We start from the raw sequence: 14836 nt of genomic DNA, 5'->3' as shown, positions 1-14836 counted from the left end.
AAGTACATGAAAAAATGCTCACCATCTCTAGCAGTCAGAGAAATGCAAATTAAAACTACTCTATGATACCATCTCACTCCAGTAAGAATGGCAGCCATTATGAAGTCAAACAACAATAAGTGCTGGTGAGGATGTGGGGCGGGGGCGTGGTGGGGTGGGGTGGGGAAGGTACACTCATACATTGCTGGTGGGACTGCAAATTGGTGCAGCCAATTTGGAAAGCAGTATGGAGATTCCTTGGAAAGCTGGGAATGGAACCACCATTTGACCCAGCTATTCCCCTTCTCGGACTACACCCAAAAGACCTAGAAAGAGCATACTACAGGGACACAGCCACATCAATGTTTGTAGCAGCACAATTCAGAATAGCTAGACTGTGGAACCAACCTAGATGTCCTTCAATAGATGAATGGATAAAAAAATGTGGCATTTATACACAATGGAATATTACTCAGCATTAAAAAATAACAAGATCATGACATTTGCAGGGAAATGGATGGCATTAGAGCAGATTATGCTAAGTGAAGTTAGCTAATCCCTAAAAAACTAATGCTGAATATCTTCTCTGATGTAAGGAGGGGCGGGGACTCAAAGTGGGATAGGAGGAAGAACATGAGAAGAAAATTACCACTTAATAGGTAAGGGAGGTGGGAGGGAAAAGGAGGGAGAAGGGGATTTGCACGGAAGATGGAAGGAGACCCTCATTTTATACAGAATACATGTATGATCTTGTGAGGAGAAAAAAAAAAGTGTGTCACATTAGATTGGGTAGAGAGAAGTGATGGGAGGGGAAGGGTGGGGAAGGGGGGATAGGAAGGGCAGCAGAATAAAATAGACATTATTATTGCTGTATGTATATAGGTGATTGTATGACCAATGTGATTCTGCAACCTGTACAATCAGAAAAATGAGAAATTTTACCCCATTTGATTCAAATGTATGAATTGTCAAGATCATTATACTGACATGTGTAGCTAATAAAATAAATAATAATAAAATAAAAATAAAGAACAATCAGAATTAATGAATTAATCATCATAAACTGCAGAATTGGAATTGTGAAATGTTTCTGCAATGTAGACATTTTAGAAAATTATTTTTCAGAGGGGAGTGACAGGAAGGGATGGGTGTGTGGGTAGGAATAATAATAAAATGAATCCAACATTATTATCCTATGTGCTTATATGATTATGTGACCTGTATAACTCTACATCATGTATAACCAGATGAATGAAAGTATACTCTTTTTATGTATGATGTGTCAAAATTAGAAAAAAAAATATACATATAGTAGATCTTCCAAATTTGTCTGGTGAGAATGGAGAACATGCATGCCAACATAACTTCTTAGGTCTGCATAGTTCCCTGGCTTACATACCTTGTCTTTTCAAATCTTGCCTTACTTTGTGAAATATGAGATTTAATAAAAGTAGAATAATCTGTTTCTGAAACAAACATTGTGTTTACCTATGCTCATATGATATAGAACATATGAACATATACATACTTGTTCAACACATTTTGTATACTAGACTAGTATAAGACAACCTTTTCCAGTATGTGTTCCAGAGGGCAAGAAGTCTGGAGTAAAGAGGAAAAATACTATATGCTATATACCTCATTTGCTTGAAGTTACGCAGATAGTATCTGCATATCAAAGTCTGAGAAATCCTGCAGTAAAGAAACCTTTTATTTTTATAAAACTTGGTTTACGTTATTGTTTCCGAAATTTGTGGGATAAGTAATGTCTATAAGCTTCCAGGAGAAAACACTTTGGAAATCGCTGCCTTGTAAGTATTAAAAACACCGCTAGTAGCAGCAAAATAAACTTACGAACTATATGCCTCTAACATAGGAAACTTTATGGGTGAATAAAAAATTGCCCTATAATTGAATTTGTCCTGCCTCTGAATACTGTATAGCCTAGTTGCTACGCTCTTGAAGGTACATATCTGTAGCATATTTTCTTTGCTAGAGGTAAACTCAATTTTAGGTAAACTCAAAATCAAGTGGCTTGATTTATCTGAAGACTTGTTAACCTAAAACTTATATTCCTTATGAAGTCATTATTTTACAGACCAATGCAAAGATAAAACAGGTTTTCCCATGTGACCATGCCATTGTGATTAAAAGATTATTTGGCAAGAAACGAGACAGCTTTTCTGGGGGAATTTTAAACCATAAAGAATTTTGTAACTACTAAAACTCCTATATTTCCAATTCTGGAAATTTTTAAAGCCCTTAAATTGTTTTACTGAGGCAACTTCTCCAAAATGGTACAGTGTAATAAATTATATTTCAAAAAGAAAACTTAGAACTGAAATTTTTTTTAAAGATAGAGAGGAGAGAGAGAGAGAAAGAGAGAGAGAGAGAGAATTTTTTAATACTTATTTTTCAGTTTTCAGTGGTCACAACATCTTTATTTTTTTATTTAATGTGGTGCTGAGGATCGAACCCAGTGCCCCACGCATGCCAGGCGAGCGCCTTACTGCTTGAGCCACATCCCCAGCCCATAGAACTGAAATTTTTTACTTTCAGTATTCCTTTTATCCTTTCTTTAAAAACTGAGTGCTTAACAGAATGTTATGGGAAGAATTTTAGTGTGAAAGAGTACTTGTTGAAAAATGAACATAACACAGAAGATGTTAGTTGCAACAATTCTTGTAAGAATAGAAGAGACAGGACTTAGCAGCTGGTTTAATGTAAGAATCAAGCATCAGAATGCAATGATTATGAAGTTGAAGTATTTATTCAACCTGAGTGGTAGATAAGATAAACTTTCTAAAGCTAGTGCCTGTCTGCTTGGAAAAATCATCACATAAAATCACTCTCTAGGGCTTGGGATTGTGGCTCGGTGGTAAAGTGCTTTCCTAGCATGTGCAAGGCCCTGGGTTCCATCCTCAGCAACACATAAAAATAAATAAAATAAAGGTATTGTGTCCATCTACAATTAAAAAAAATCACCCTCTAGTACTTTCAGCATTTTATTTCAAACATGTTTGAAAGGTAATAGCACTTTGGGGGTAGATCAATATGGTGCGTTACTCTTGTAGCCCATATATGGAAGCACTGGGACTATCAACTCTACCAATATGAACTACACAGAGGCTCGGAATCTCTCTAGCAGATGTAGTTCACTGTAACAATTGTAGTCAAAGATACTCCAAAGGAGCAAGATGTGGCATGTGGTTATGATATGAATCAGAGATAAGGTGACCTTTGAAGTCAATGTGAGATAATTCTGTAAACAGCATGTAAAGTAAAATTGTATTTAATTGGGTCTACTAAAAGCCAAGAATAATCTTAGAAGAAGGGTTTATAAATATTACTAAACTGGATAATAAGTAAAAATGATTTATACTATAAAATATTAAATTTCAAAGCATTATCTTAACATCTCTTAAATTCATCGACTGTTTTGAATTTCCCTGCTTATTTTTAAGTTTTTCACATATTTTCAATGCAAAAGCCTGCCACTGTAAAACATACATCAAATAAAGCCAGTATCATTATGTAATTATTATATAAAACAATCTGGCAACTATGTAGAAGAGACAGTAGTACACTTATATGATAAATCCTTTCTGGAAAATTTTGATTCAAAACATCACCTTATCATCTCCTGGAACAAACTTTATTTTTTTATTTTTTTTTTTTTGAACAAACTTTATTTTATCTAACAACTTTCTGGGTTGTTTCTTTTATCACAACACTATAATTTTGCTTTGAAAAGTATGAGCATGAATTTTTCTCTTATATTTTAGACATTGTATTCTTGTAGGAGAATTATTAGAAACAAAAATAATTTTAGGATTTACAAGTAAAAGTCAACATCTATAATAAAAAGTAATATAAAAGTGAAATTATTTTTACTTAATATTGAGTTATAGTGTATTGGACCTTTTTTTAAAATAACTATTCCTTTTTGTGGAGTGTTTAAAGAGCAGCTTTAAGAAATGACAAGATGTTCTATTTTGTTTTGGTCAAAGTAGGCTAATGGTTATTTATTGAAATGGTCATCTGCTCTTCAGGCTGTCTTTTAATGGTACTCTAGGGCATTTATCAGTCTCATAAAAATGTGGGTAAGTTTATCTCTTCCAGGAATTTCAGTCATCCTTTTGTCATGTTGAGTTTGTTTGTAATCCATGAAGAATATGATTCATTAAGTGTGGAAATCTTTGGTTAATTCATACTCATCACATGTTTATTATTTCTAAGGATTCCAGAAAACAACCAACCTAATTTTAGTTTTTGATTTGTAACAAATGAAAATCTTTCAAGAGTAGATGGGCCTTATTATATATACAGAAAGTTATCTTTGGTTATGTATATTCTATGAACAGTTAAGTCTTGGTTATATTGCATTCTATTCAAGACTAAATAGATTCTAAAGGAAAATGAAAATATAGTTCTTGGCCTCAGTAAGTAAGGAGAAAAAGACTTCCCTTGGTAAAATATGCAGAGAACTATTCCAAGAAAAATATTCCTACATTTATGCACTGAACAAATAGTAAGTATCAGTGGTGAACCCAGTCTCTATTTAGGAAGTCAGAAGTCACTATTTTTTTTTTTTTTAGAGAGAGAGAGAGAATTTTTTAATATTTATTTTTTAGTTTTTGGTGGACACAACATCTTTATTTGTATGTGGTGCTGAGGATTGAACCCGGGCCGCACGCATGCCAGGTGAGCGCGCTACCGCTTGAGCCACATCTCCAGCCCCCAGAAGTCACTGTTGAACAACAACAACAACAACAACAAACAGAAGTCCCATCTTTTAGGGAACATATTCTAGTGGGGGAAACAGACAAATCAAAACCCAAGATAAATAAAATGGATAATATGTTGTTTAGTGATGAGTACCATGGAGAAAAATAAAGAAGGAAAATAGGATATCAGAGTTTTAGGGCATTGCATTTTCCAGTCCATTGGTCACCAAAGTCTCATCAGAAAAAAAGTCTAAATGAAGGAGATGAGGGACATAACCATTAAGATATCAGAAAAAAGTATTCAGGCAAAGAACAAGCAAGTCCATAAATTTGTAGATGGGTACATGCCTGATGTGTTTGTAGGCAGCAAGGAAACAAAGAAGAGTTAAAGAATAAAGTAAGTTAATGTGACTGCTGGGGTTGTGGCTCAGTGGTAGAGCACTTGCCCCTGGGTTCGATTCTTAGCGCCCCATTAAGATAAATAAAATAAAGGCATTTCATCCAACTACAACTAAAAAATAAATATTTTTTAAAAAGAAGAATAAAGGAAATGAAGGGAGGCTGTTGTAATAATCCAGACAAAAGATAGTGGTAGTTCCAAGTATTGTGGTAGCAATGGAGGTGGTGAGAAATCAGGATTTCTTGACAGTTGGATATGGTCTATGAAAGAGGGAAATCAGGACTTTTGGTTTGCCTAGTGAAAAAAAGAATTGCCATTAATTGATGGACAGCTGAAGGAGGATAAGTTTAGGGAGAAAGATTGGAGCTGTGTTTTGGATGTTTGTGATGTCTGCTTATCATTAACTGGAGGCAGCTAGATATAGCATTTTGTGGCATTTTGGGGAAAGGTTGGCAGAAGAAATATATATAAGCAAGTCTTATATATTGGTGAATGATGCTGGAAAGTAAGAGTAAGAAAAAAAATAGGAAAGAAGGGCTTCAGGGAGGAAAGTAAATGTTAAGATGGACCTTTGATTCGTGTAAAGGAGTAAGAAAGTAATTCTATTTAGGGAAAATGTCCGAGAATCTTAGAGCATCTAGTACTAAATCTCAATGCTTTACTGCCTTGCCCCTTACATTTCATAAAACTTTCACTGTGATTGAGTACTATTGAACAACAGGTACACGGCAAATATTTGTTGAGTCAAAAATGAGAGTACTATTTTTCCAAGTTTATTGATCAGTATTGAGTCATTAAAACTTAGGGGATTTTTTGTTTATTTATGGATTTTTGTTTTCATTTTTTAGTACTGGGCAATGAACCCAGGGCTTGCTGTGCAAGGGAGGCAAGCACACCTACCACTGAGCTACTTTCCCATCTGGAAATAGATTTTTTTAATTGTTGTTTTATTATTGTTTAGGACTTTCTTTTTTATTGAGTTAAAATCTACCTGCGATTTACCATTTTAGCCATTTATAAACATGCATTTCTATGGCATTCAGTACATTCTGAAACTTATTTTCTGCACAAACATGTTCTCTCAAAATATTAACACTGTTGTTTATGTGCAAAAGCAATTTAGAGCTCATTGCTCTTTACTCCCAAGAGCACTGAATATTCTGTAAGCCTTAGAATTCTCATTTGAAAGATTGGGCCAAGCTGAAAAATAAAAGCAAAAATGAATGCCTTATTTCTAAAAAAGATTTTTTTCTTCTCTTGAAAGCTGACGTCCCATTTATGTGAAAGTCATTTTTAATTGTTTGGGTACTACTTAAAATAATTTCAACTCGTCTTATTCAGTTTTTATTACTGACATCTGAAAAAGGAAATGCAGAAGGCCAACACACAGACCTATAATCCCAGCTACTTGGGAGGCTGAGGAAGGAGGATTGCTGGAGCTCAGGCGTAATAGACCAGTCAGGGAGACTGAAGACCCTGTCTTAGGGAGGGAGGGAGGGAGGAAGGAAGGAGAATCTGGAGCTTTTCAAAAATGAAATAACTATCTCTTACTTTATAATTTCTTTGTGAATTATATAAACTATTTGTAATTAATTTTGGATTCTTATAAATTATTTGGAAGGTGTGTGCAACATCTAACTTTTATGAATAATGAACTAAGAAAATTCTGTTGATTGCAATGTTGCTTTTTCTAGGGAACAAAGAAGGAAGAGATTGAAGGTGAAGAGGAAGTAGCTGGTTTAATTCAGCCTGCAGAAGTATTTGCTCCCAAAAGCCTGGTGTTGGTATCCAGATTAGATTATCCAGAAATTTTTAGGGTAAAGAACTCCTAGTTATTGTTATTAATTTATATCATTGAGTAAAATCTGTTTTGAATGAACCATGGCAACAAGTTATTTGTATCAAAAATATTGTTAGATTGATTTAGTGATTCATCGATTAGAGTGAACAGAATAAATAAATTCATGTTGGATCAAAGGAATACCTGAGTAAGTTAATGTGACTGCACTTCTAAGGATATAATGTTTGTTTAAAACAGGTTCCACGTCAATCAAGCCAAAATGTAGAAATCCTAAGGAAATAATTTGTTTATCTGTAGAAAATTTAAAATGCATTAATAATTTAACAACCTTGTATATGTTTATTCAGTTTATTAGGAGTTGAGTTGAAATAAGTAAAATTACTTGATATTTCAGTTAATTTTGATCATACTACTGCCAGTGCACCTTTAAAGTATTGTTTCCAGATTTTTTAGATACTCAGAATTTTCAAATGTAAGAAGAAAATTTAATCTTTAATAAATATGTATAGTAATATGTAACTTCTGAAAAACTCTTCCAGTAGGTGAGATTATATATTCTACAAAAATTAACTTAGTGTTAAGATTTCAGTGACAATCAGTAACTCCTAATTATTAACTTTTTGGTCACACATTTCAGTAAATTGAAAGATTTATAAAGATCACATTTTATCTTTCATTTTACCACCTACTTTCTGCTGAACTTAAAGTGTTAATTATATCTTGCCTATAGAATACAACTGACACTAGGATTGCTATATGTATACACATGGATGTATAACCAATGTGATCCTGCAATCTGTACATGTGGAAAAATGAGAATTCATACCCTATTTGAATCAAATGTATGATATGTCAAGATCATTGTATTGTCTTGAGCAACTAATAAAAAAATTCTTATACATTAAAATTTCCATTGAATAAATGTTCTGGATTAATAATGAATATAAAGCAAGACAAAATCTCTAGATTTTATCTTGAAATCTGGAGTTTCACAAAGTAAGTTGAAATAACTAGTTAAAACAGTATGGCAAAAACAGTGTTAGCCCTGCAAATTGTCTAGAGTAGTTATCTGAGTATAGATAAGACACCTGTTTTATAAATTGGGCTTTCTGCTTTCTATAAACTCATGCCAGAAGCTCATTTAGAGGTTCTGGTCCTAGAAGGAAATTTAATAAACTTTAATAATATTTGCTGCTTAAATTTATTTCACATTCATTGTAGACTATACCTTACTTGGTTTAAAGAAAAGTTTTTGTAGAAGCTAATGTCATGACTATTTGTTTCTTGAACTTTTTCCATGACGTAACTACATGTATCTTTCCCTTTGCAGGCTTGCCTGGGTTTGATCTATACTGTGTATGTGGATAGTTTGAATGTCTCCTTGGAAAGTCTCATTGCAAACCTTTGTGCCTGCCTTGTTCCAGCAGCTGGAGGGTCTCAGGTAAATAGAATAGAAGGAAGATGGAGACTGTTCCACTTCCCCTCCAGTTAATTTAGTTTTTGAAGAAAGGAAAAGAAAGAAGTCTTCAAATATTTTTATTTTAATGAGCATCCGAGTTTAGTTAAGCATTGTCTCTATAGTCTCCTCCTAAATACTCAGGATTTCATTATTTTCTTAGGCCATGAGGTAATTTTAACACAGGGTTCACCTTTCACATAGTATAATTATTAGTCAGATTTTGTGTAACTTGAACTCTAGTTTATATTTTGGGGGGCATATAGTTTTTAGGCTGAACTCTTAAATATGCTCTTTCTACCTTTCTTACTTTTGTGTATAACTCATTATTAACTTAAAGAACTTTTGAGTTAATAATCTTTGTAATATTATAACTACTTCTGCATAGATTTCTTTAGTCTGTATGTCTTGAGATTTTTTTCTATGTCTCTGAAGTAGAATTTTAACAGTTATGATTTATTTATTACATTTGTAATAACCATGCTTTTTTGGGGGGGGGGTACTGGGGATTGAACCAAATCACATCCCCAGCCTCTTTTTTAATTTTGAGACAGGGTCTCCTAAATTGCATAGAGCCTTTCTAAGTTACTAAGGCAGGCTTTGAACCTGCAATCTTCCTGCCTCAGTCTCCCAAGCCGCTGGGATTATAGGTGTGCACCACCAAGCCCAGCAGCAACCATACATTTCAAAGAATAAACCTTGGGTTATGGAATGTAGCTCAGTGGTAGAGTGTGTGCTTAGCATGCATGAGGCCCCAGATTCAATCCCCAGCATCCAAACAAAAAGAATATACTCTTTTCCTTAAACCCTAAAAATGATTAGTTGAACATTTATTTTTGCTGCTGCTTATATATTATTGGGGAAACCTGCTAAAAATCACACTGTTTGTGCTCAGTCTGATTAAGATGTTATGTATAGTGAAATTGGAATCCTTTTTTCCTTACTTGCCCTTTGTCTTTTAATTGTCCTCTGTCTTTTCCTGGTATCTTTTGTCTTAAATTGTCTCCCTCTTTTTGTCCCCCTCCTACTCTCTTCTTCATCTCTATTATAAGGGCAGAATATTAAATGTGAGTTTGGTCACAGATGGCCTAAACTTTAAAGAAGCAGAATTGTCTTATGACAACAACTAAAGTTGTTGTTAAGAAAGATTACAAAGAGACATACAGAAAATTTTTGAATGAAATTTGCATTCATAATCTTGATTGTGCTGATGGTTTTTCGGGTGCTGATGTGTGTCAGAATGTACAAAAAAACAAGTATGATTATTCCAAACACTTTTATTTTTTAGTCAGTGATGATTGTCAGTGATATTTCTGTCTCATTTTTACTAAATTTGAACTTTTAACAATTTTCTCATACCATTTTTAGTTATACACAAAGTATCTTGAATGTTTTAATTTATATGTTATTGCCCTTTGCATCTATTAATTGGCTCTTATGTGGTCATTTGCTCTAAAATTGAACTTCAGAGGGATTTTTATTTTTAGAAAATATCAGAAATCAATTTGTATTTGTGTGTTTCTCCAATTCTGCAGAAGCTGTTTTCCTTGGGTGCAGGAGATAGACAGCTGATTCAGACTCCTTTACATGATAGTCTTCCTGTCACAGGCACTAGTGTGGCTCTTCTGTTCCAGCAGTTAGGTATGTCTTTTCTCCCATTTTCAACGTCTTCTTATAGAAGCCCATGAAGAAGATTTTTTTTTTTTAAGTTTATATCATCTGACATTAATCAATAATATATAAAACAAACTATTAAATATTTCCCTGCTTGCAAGTGGGACAGGAGAAGAGTATAGAGCTTGCTTCCCAAGTACTGGTCTTGGAGGAGGCTGCCTGAGGGACTTGTTTCTGTGTCACTTCATTGGTAGCGTAAGAACTGGCATGTGTGGATATCTGGAAGCATCTGAGAACAATAAAGAACATAGGGGGATTCTTGCTATGGCTTACATAGCTTTGTGCCTTTGTAAAAATTCACACAATTTGAGGCTTTTACCTCAAGAGGAAGAAAGAGGCATATCCAGTGTTCAAGCTTTTCAGAGATTTACTTCAGTATTGGAGAAGATACAGAAGAATTGGAACCATTATTCATTGCTATTAGGAATGTTAAGTGGCATAGTTACCTGAAACATGGTTTTACTTTTTTTTTTTTTTTTTTAAAGCTAAACCATATGATCTTTCTACTCCTAGGTATTTACCTAAGAAAAATGTACATGTCCTTAAAAGTATTTGCACGTGAATGTTCATAGTCATTTTCTTTGTGATAGTAGAAAATTGGAAACAAGTTCAAAGTTCACCAGTGGTAATGGATAATTAAGAATGGAAATAGATATAAAAAAATCTGCAGTGTATCCATTCAATGAAATGCCAATGCAGAGGAAAGAATGAATTATTAATATATGCAGCCACATAGTATAACCTGAAAATAATTATGTTGATTGAAAACCACCAGACAAAACAGAATTCATACTTTACAAGTCAGTCTCTGTTCTAAAATGTACAGTCTAATCTGTGGTGACAGAAACAGGTCTCTGGTTGCCTTGTAAATAGAAAGAGAAAAATTACAAAGGGACATACAGAAAATTTTTGAATGAAATTTGTATTCGTAATCTTGATTGTACTGATGGGTTTTCGGGTGTTGATGTGTGTCAGAATATATAAATTCTATCCAGATGTGATGATGCATGCCTGTAATCCCAGCAATTTGGGAGACCAAGGCAGGTGGAATTCAAGTTTGAGGCTAGACTCAGCAATTTAAGGCCCTGTCTCAAAATAAAAAAGATGAAGGGCTGGGGATATAGGTCAGAGGTAGAGTGCCACAGCACCCCTCCTCCCATAAAAGTATGAAAAAATTCTAAAAGAAAAGTGAAAACATACTCATTCAAAAACTTGTATATGAATATCCTTAGCAACATTAATACATAACAGGCAAAAATGGAAACAAGCCAGACATGGTGGCTCATGTTTATAATTCTAGCAGTGTAGGAGGTTGGAGAATTACAAGTTCAAATTCAGCTTCAGCAACTTAATGAGACTCTGTTTCAAAACAAAAAATAAAAAGGGCTGGGATAAACAATATCCACACATTTGAAACTTATTTAGCCATAAAAAGTAATGAAGTATTTTTGACACCTATTATCATGTTGATGAATCTTGAAAACATGTCAAGTGAAAGAAGCCAAATATAAAGACCACATATTATATGATTCTATATGAAATGTCCAGAATAGGCAAATCTATATAGACAGAAAGTAGACTAGTAGTTACCAGGGGCTGGAATAAGGAGGCAATGGAAATGACTGCTAATGGGTACAGGATTTTTATTGGGCAGTGAAATTGTTTTAGGTTATATATTAATGATGGTTTATAATTTAGTTAGTTTTGTTCCCCCATACCTCCCTTTCTTTCCCCCTTCATTCCCCACTAAGGAGCCATCCCAAAGAGGCTTGATCTAAGCCAGGAGCTGTGGCACACACCTGTAATCCCAGCAACTCAGGAGGCTGAGGCAGGAGGATCAAGAGTTCAAAGCCACCTCAGCAAAAGCAAGGCACTAAGCAACTCTAAATAAAATACAAAATAGGGCTGGGGATGTGGCTCAGTGGTTGAGTGCCCCTGAGTTCAATCATCAGCACCCTCTCCCTAAAAAAAGAGGCTTGATCTAAGATGGTATTATAATTGCAGTTGAAACCCAGCCAATATTTTGAATTGCTTGAATTCTTAATATTGAAAAGGATTTGTCACCTAAGAATATGACAGGGAACCAGTTTGTTATCTTGAAAACTTATCAATAAAAGAAAAAAGTCATGGTAACCTAATAGTAGATGAGGATAATTGTATTATAATTAATAAATGTGGAAAATGATGGAGTATCATCATTTTCAGCTCTCAATAAATGAAGATCTAAGCATCAACATGTGTGATCTAAGCATCATAAAAAGAAATTAACAGATATTAAGTGCCTATTCTTGCTACACACTACACAAGGAATTACCAGAATCTCATGACAAGAAATGACAGAAGGTAGAAGACCACATTGCATTGTACCAAAGAATTTAATTATCAAAACTATCATTCAACTGCCCTGGGTTTTGTTGTTGTTGTTTTCCCTTCTCTAATTCATTTTGCCCCGGGTTTTTTAACAAATAAATTATAAAGAAAAAAATGGAAGAAGAACCTCTAGTATAAAAGAGCTTTAAAAGATACACAGTTTTTTAAATAGAGTAAGACTGAACTGTAGTGCCTAAGAATGTACTTTTGGATAATAAAACTGCCTGTAGGAAATTTTAGGAAAGTGGTTAAGCACAAGTCTACTTATGGCAACAGAGGGGTTATGATTGGGAAGCAATTGAAAGAGGCTTTTGGAGTTGGTGACAGAGTTCTATTTCTTGATATAGATAGTGTTTATAAGATAATTCATTAAGTCATTAATTTGGTGTGCTTTTCTGTGTCTCTTTTATTTTAGAACAAAAACTTAAACTGTAAAACTGCTTCTTTATGTGTAACTTTCCTTAAATTAACATAAACTTTTAAAATACAATGGTTTAGCTATTGTGAATTGTGCTTCCATAAACATTGATGTGACTGCATCATTTTAGTATACTGATTTAAAATCTTTTGGACATATACTGAGGAGTGGAATAGCTGGTGCATTTGGTGGTTTCACTCTTAGTTTTTTGAGGGATCTTTGTACTACTTTCCAGAGTGGTTGTACTGATTTGTAGTTCTACCAACAATATATGAGTATACCTTTCCCCCATGTCTTTGCCAACCTTTATTCTTATTTATGGTCTTAATAATTGCCATTCTGACTGGAGTGAGATGAACTCTCAAAGTAACTTTGATTTGCATTTCTGTGATTGCTACAGATGTTGAACATTTTTTCATGTATGTGTTGACCATTTGTGTGATCAACCTAGGGGCCTTTGACAGATGAATGGATAAAGAAAATATAGTATATACACAAAATGATGTATGATTCAGCCATAAGGAAGAATAACATCATGGCATTTGCCATTAAATGGATGAAACTGGAGACTGTAATATTAAGTGAAATAAGCCAGTCCTAAAAGTGAAATGTCAAATGTTCTCTCTGTTATGTGGAAGCTAATTCAAAATAAGTGGGGGAGGGAATAAAAAAAATACAATGGCTTCAGATTTTATCCTTCTCATATTACAGAGATTCTAAAGGTAGGCAGTCTAGGGCTGGTATATATTAATTCCTTGGTATCTTTCAGATGGTGTGGAAAGTCTATCCTGTGCTTTCCCCCTTTTTATCTATAAGAAGTTTCCCCTTATGAGATGATGAGTTTCAAGAGGTACTGTCTTATTATGTGTCTACTATCTGGCACAGTGCTTTAGGCACAAAAGTCATCAATATTTATTGAATAAATAAATGAATATGCTCACCATGAAAAATGGTAATCATATCTCATAAGTATTTTGGAGACTGGGGATAAAGCTCAATAGTAGAATTCTTGCCTGGCATGCACACGGCCCTGGGTTCAATCCCAAGTACTGCAAAAACCAACCAAACAAACAAAAAATCGGTACAAATGAAGAGTGCCAGAATACAAGATGATTGTTCATTTGAAGATCAAATTTAGTTATTTTACTCTCTAGTATTTTGAACTTAATTATCCTTTTGATATATATATATATATATATATATATATATATATATATATATATTCTAAATTCTTTTTTAGAGAAAGACTAGAAAAAAGATAAGGAAGGAAGACAGAAAGAAAGATGAATCACTATATGCAGAGTTTTATTTTTCCAAAGCATGTGGTGATGCTAATTCTGGCTAGGTCATTCTCTTATCACCATTTTTGGTTAGGCTGTTCATTGTTGAAGGCCAATATTAGACCATTATCAGAGTACACCTCCTGGGTTTAGGGTAAAGTGGTAGTGGTGGAATTTACCAAGCCCAAAAAAGGAAGCAGATAAGACTTCAGTATTCTTTTGTAGCCTTGACTTGTTTTCCTATGAAAAGTCTAAATGTAGAGATAGCATTTCCTTTGTTCTTCTCTCTTAGAATTGTTATGATAATGATTTTTTTTCACAATTTGAAAAGTTTTTGTGTTTGCCTGAAACAGCTATGTGGAATACTACTATTCTGAGCCTCACTCCCCATAATTTTCTGTTAATCTTCTTCATCTCTTGCTTACCATCTTGTTTGTTTTCTTGTTGAAGCCTGTGTAAAGTGTTTTTGATTGCCTAAAGATTTGTGTTTTAAGTACAATAAACAGTATTTTAATGTTATTAAGTTTGTATTCACAGGAATTGGTTTTTATAGCCCCTCTGATACTTTAATCTAATCCATACCCATTTAACTTCAATATCCCTCCCTGACCTAAATGATTTTGTAAGATTCTCTTGATATCCTTTGTCATGTCTGGTCACCTATAATTTGGACTTTAATTGCAAACACACTAGTTTTCGAATACTTATTCTCCAGTTTTTACAGTATACTC

The 14836-nt window shown here is 33.9% G+C and overlaps 1 protein-coding gene across 1 annotated transcript in view; it reads left to right on the top strand.

The window, feature by feature from the left end:
- Positions 1 to 14836, top strand: part of Sbf2 (SET binding factor 2) — a 353787-nt gene that overhangs the window by 120674 nt on the left and 218277 nt on the right. The window contains exons 4-6 of the mRNA XM_015477617.2: positions 6801 to 6923; positions 8238 to 8348; positions 9899 to 10004. Coding sequence (XP_015333103.2) covers positions 6801 to 6923; positions 8238 to 8348; positions 9899 to 10004 — 340 coding nt within the window. The remainder of the gene's footprint in view (positions 1 to 6800; positions 6924 to 8237; positions 8349 to 9898; positions 10005 to 14836) is intronic.

The sequence above is a fragment of the Marmota marmota genome, unplaced genomic scaffold, assembly GCF_001458135.2.
Source record: "Marmota marmota marmota unplaced genomic scaffold, marMar, whole genome shotgun sequence".
Lineage (NCBI taxonomy): Eukaryota > Metazoa > Chordata > Mammalia > Rodentia > Sciuridae > Marmota > Marmota marmota.
This window is presented reverse-complemented; position numbering and strand designations above follow the sequence as displayed.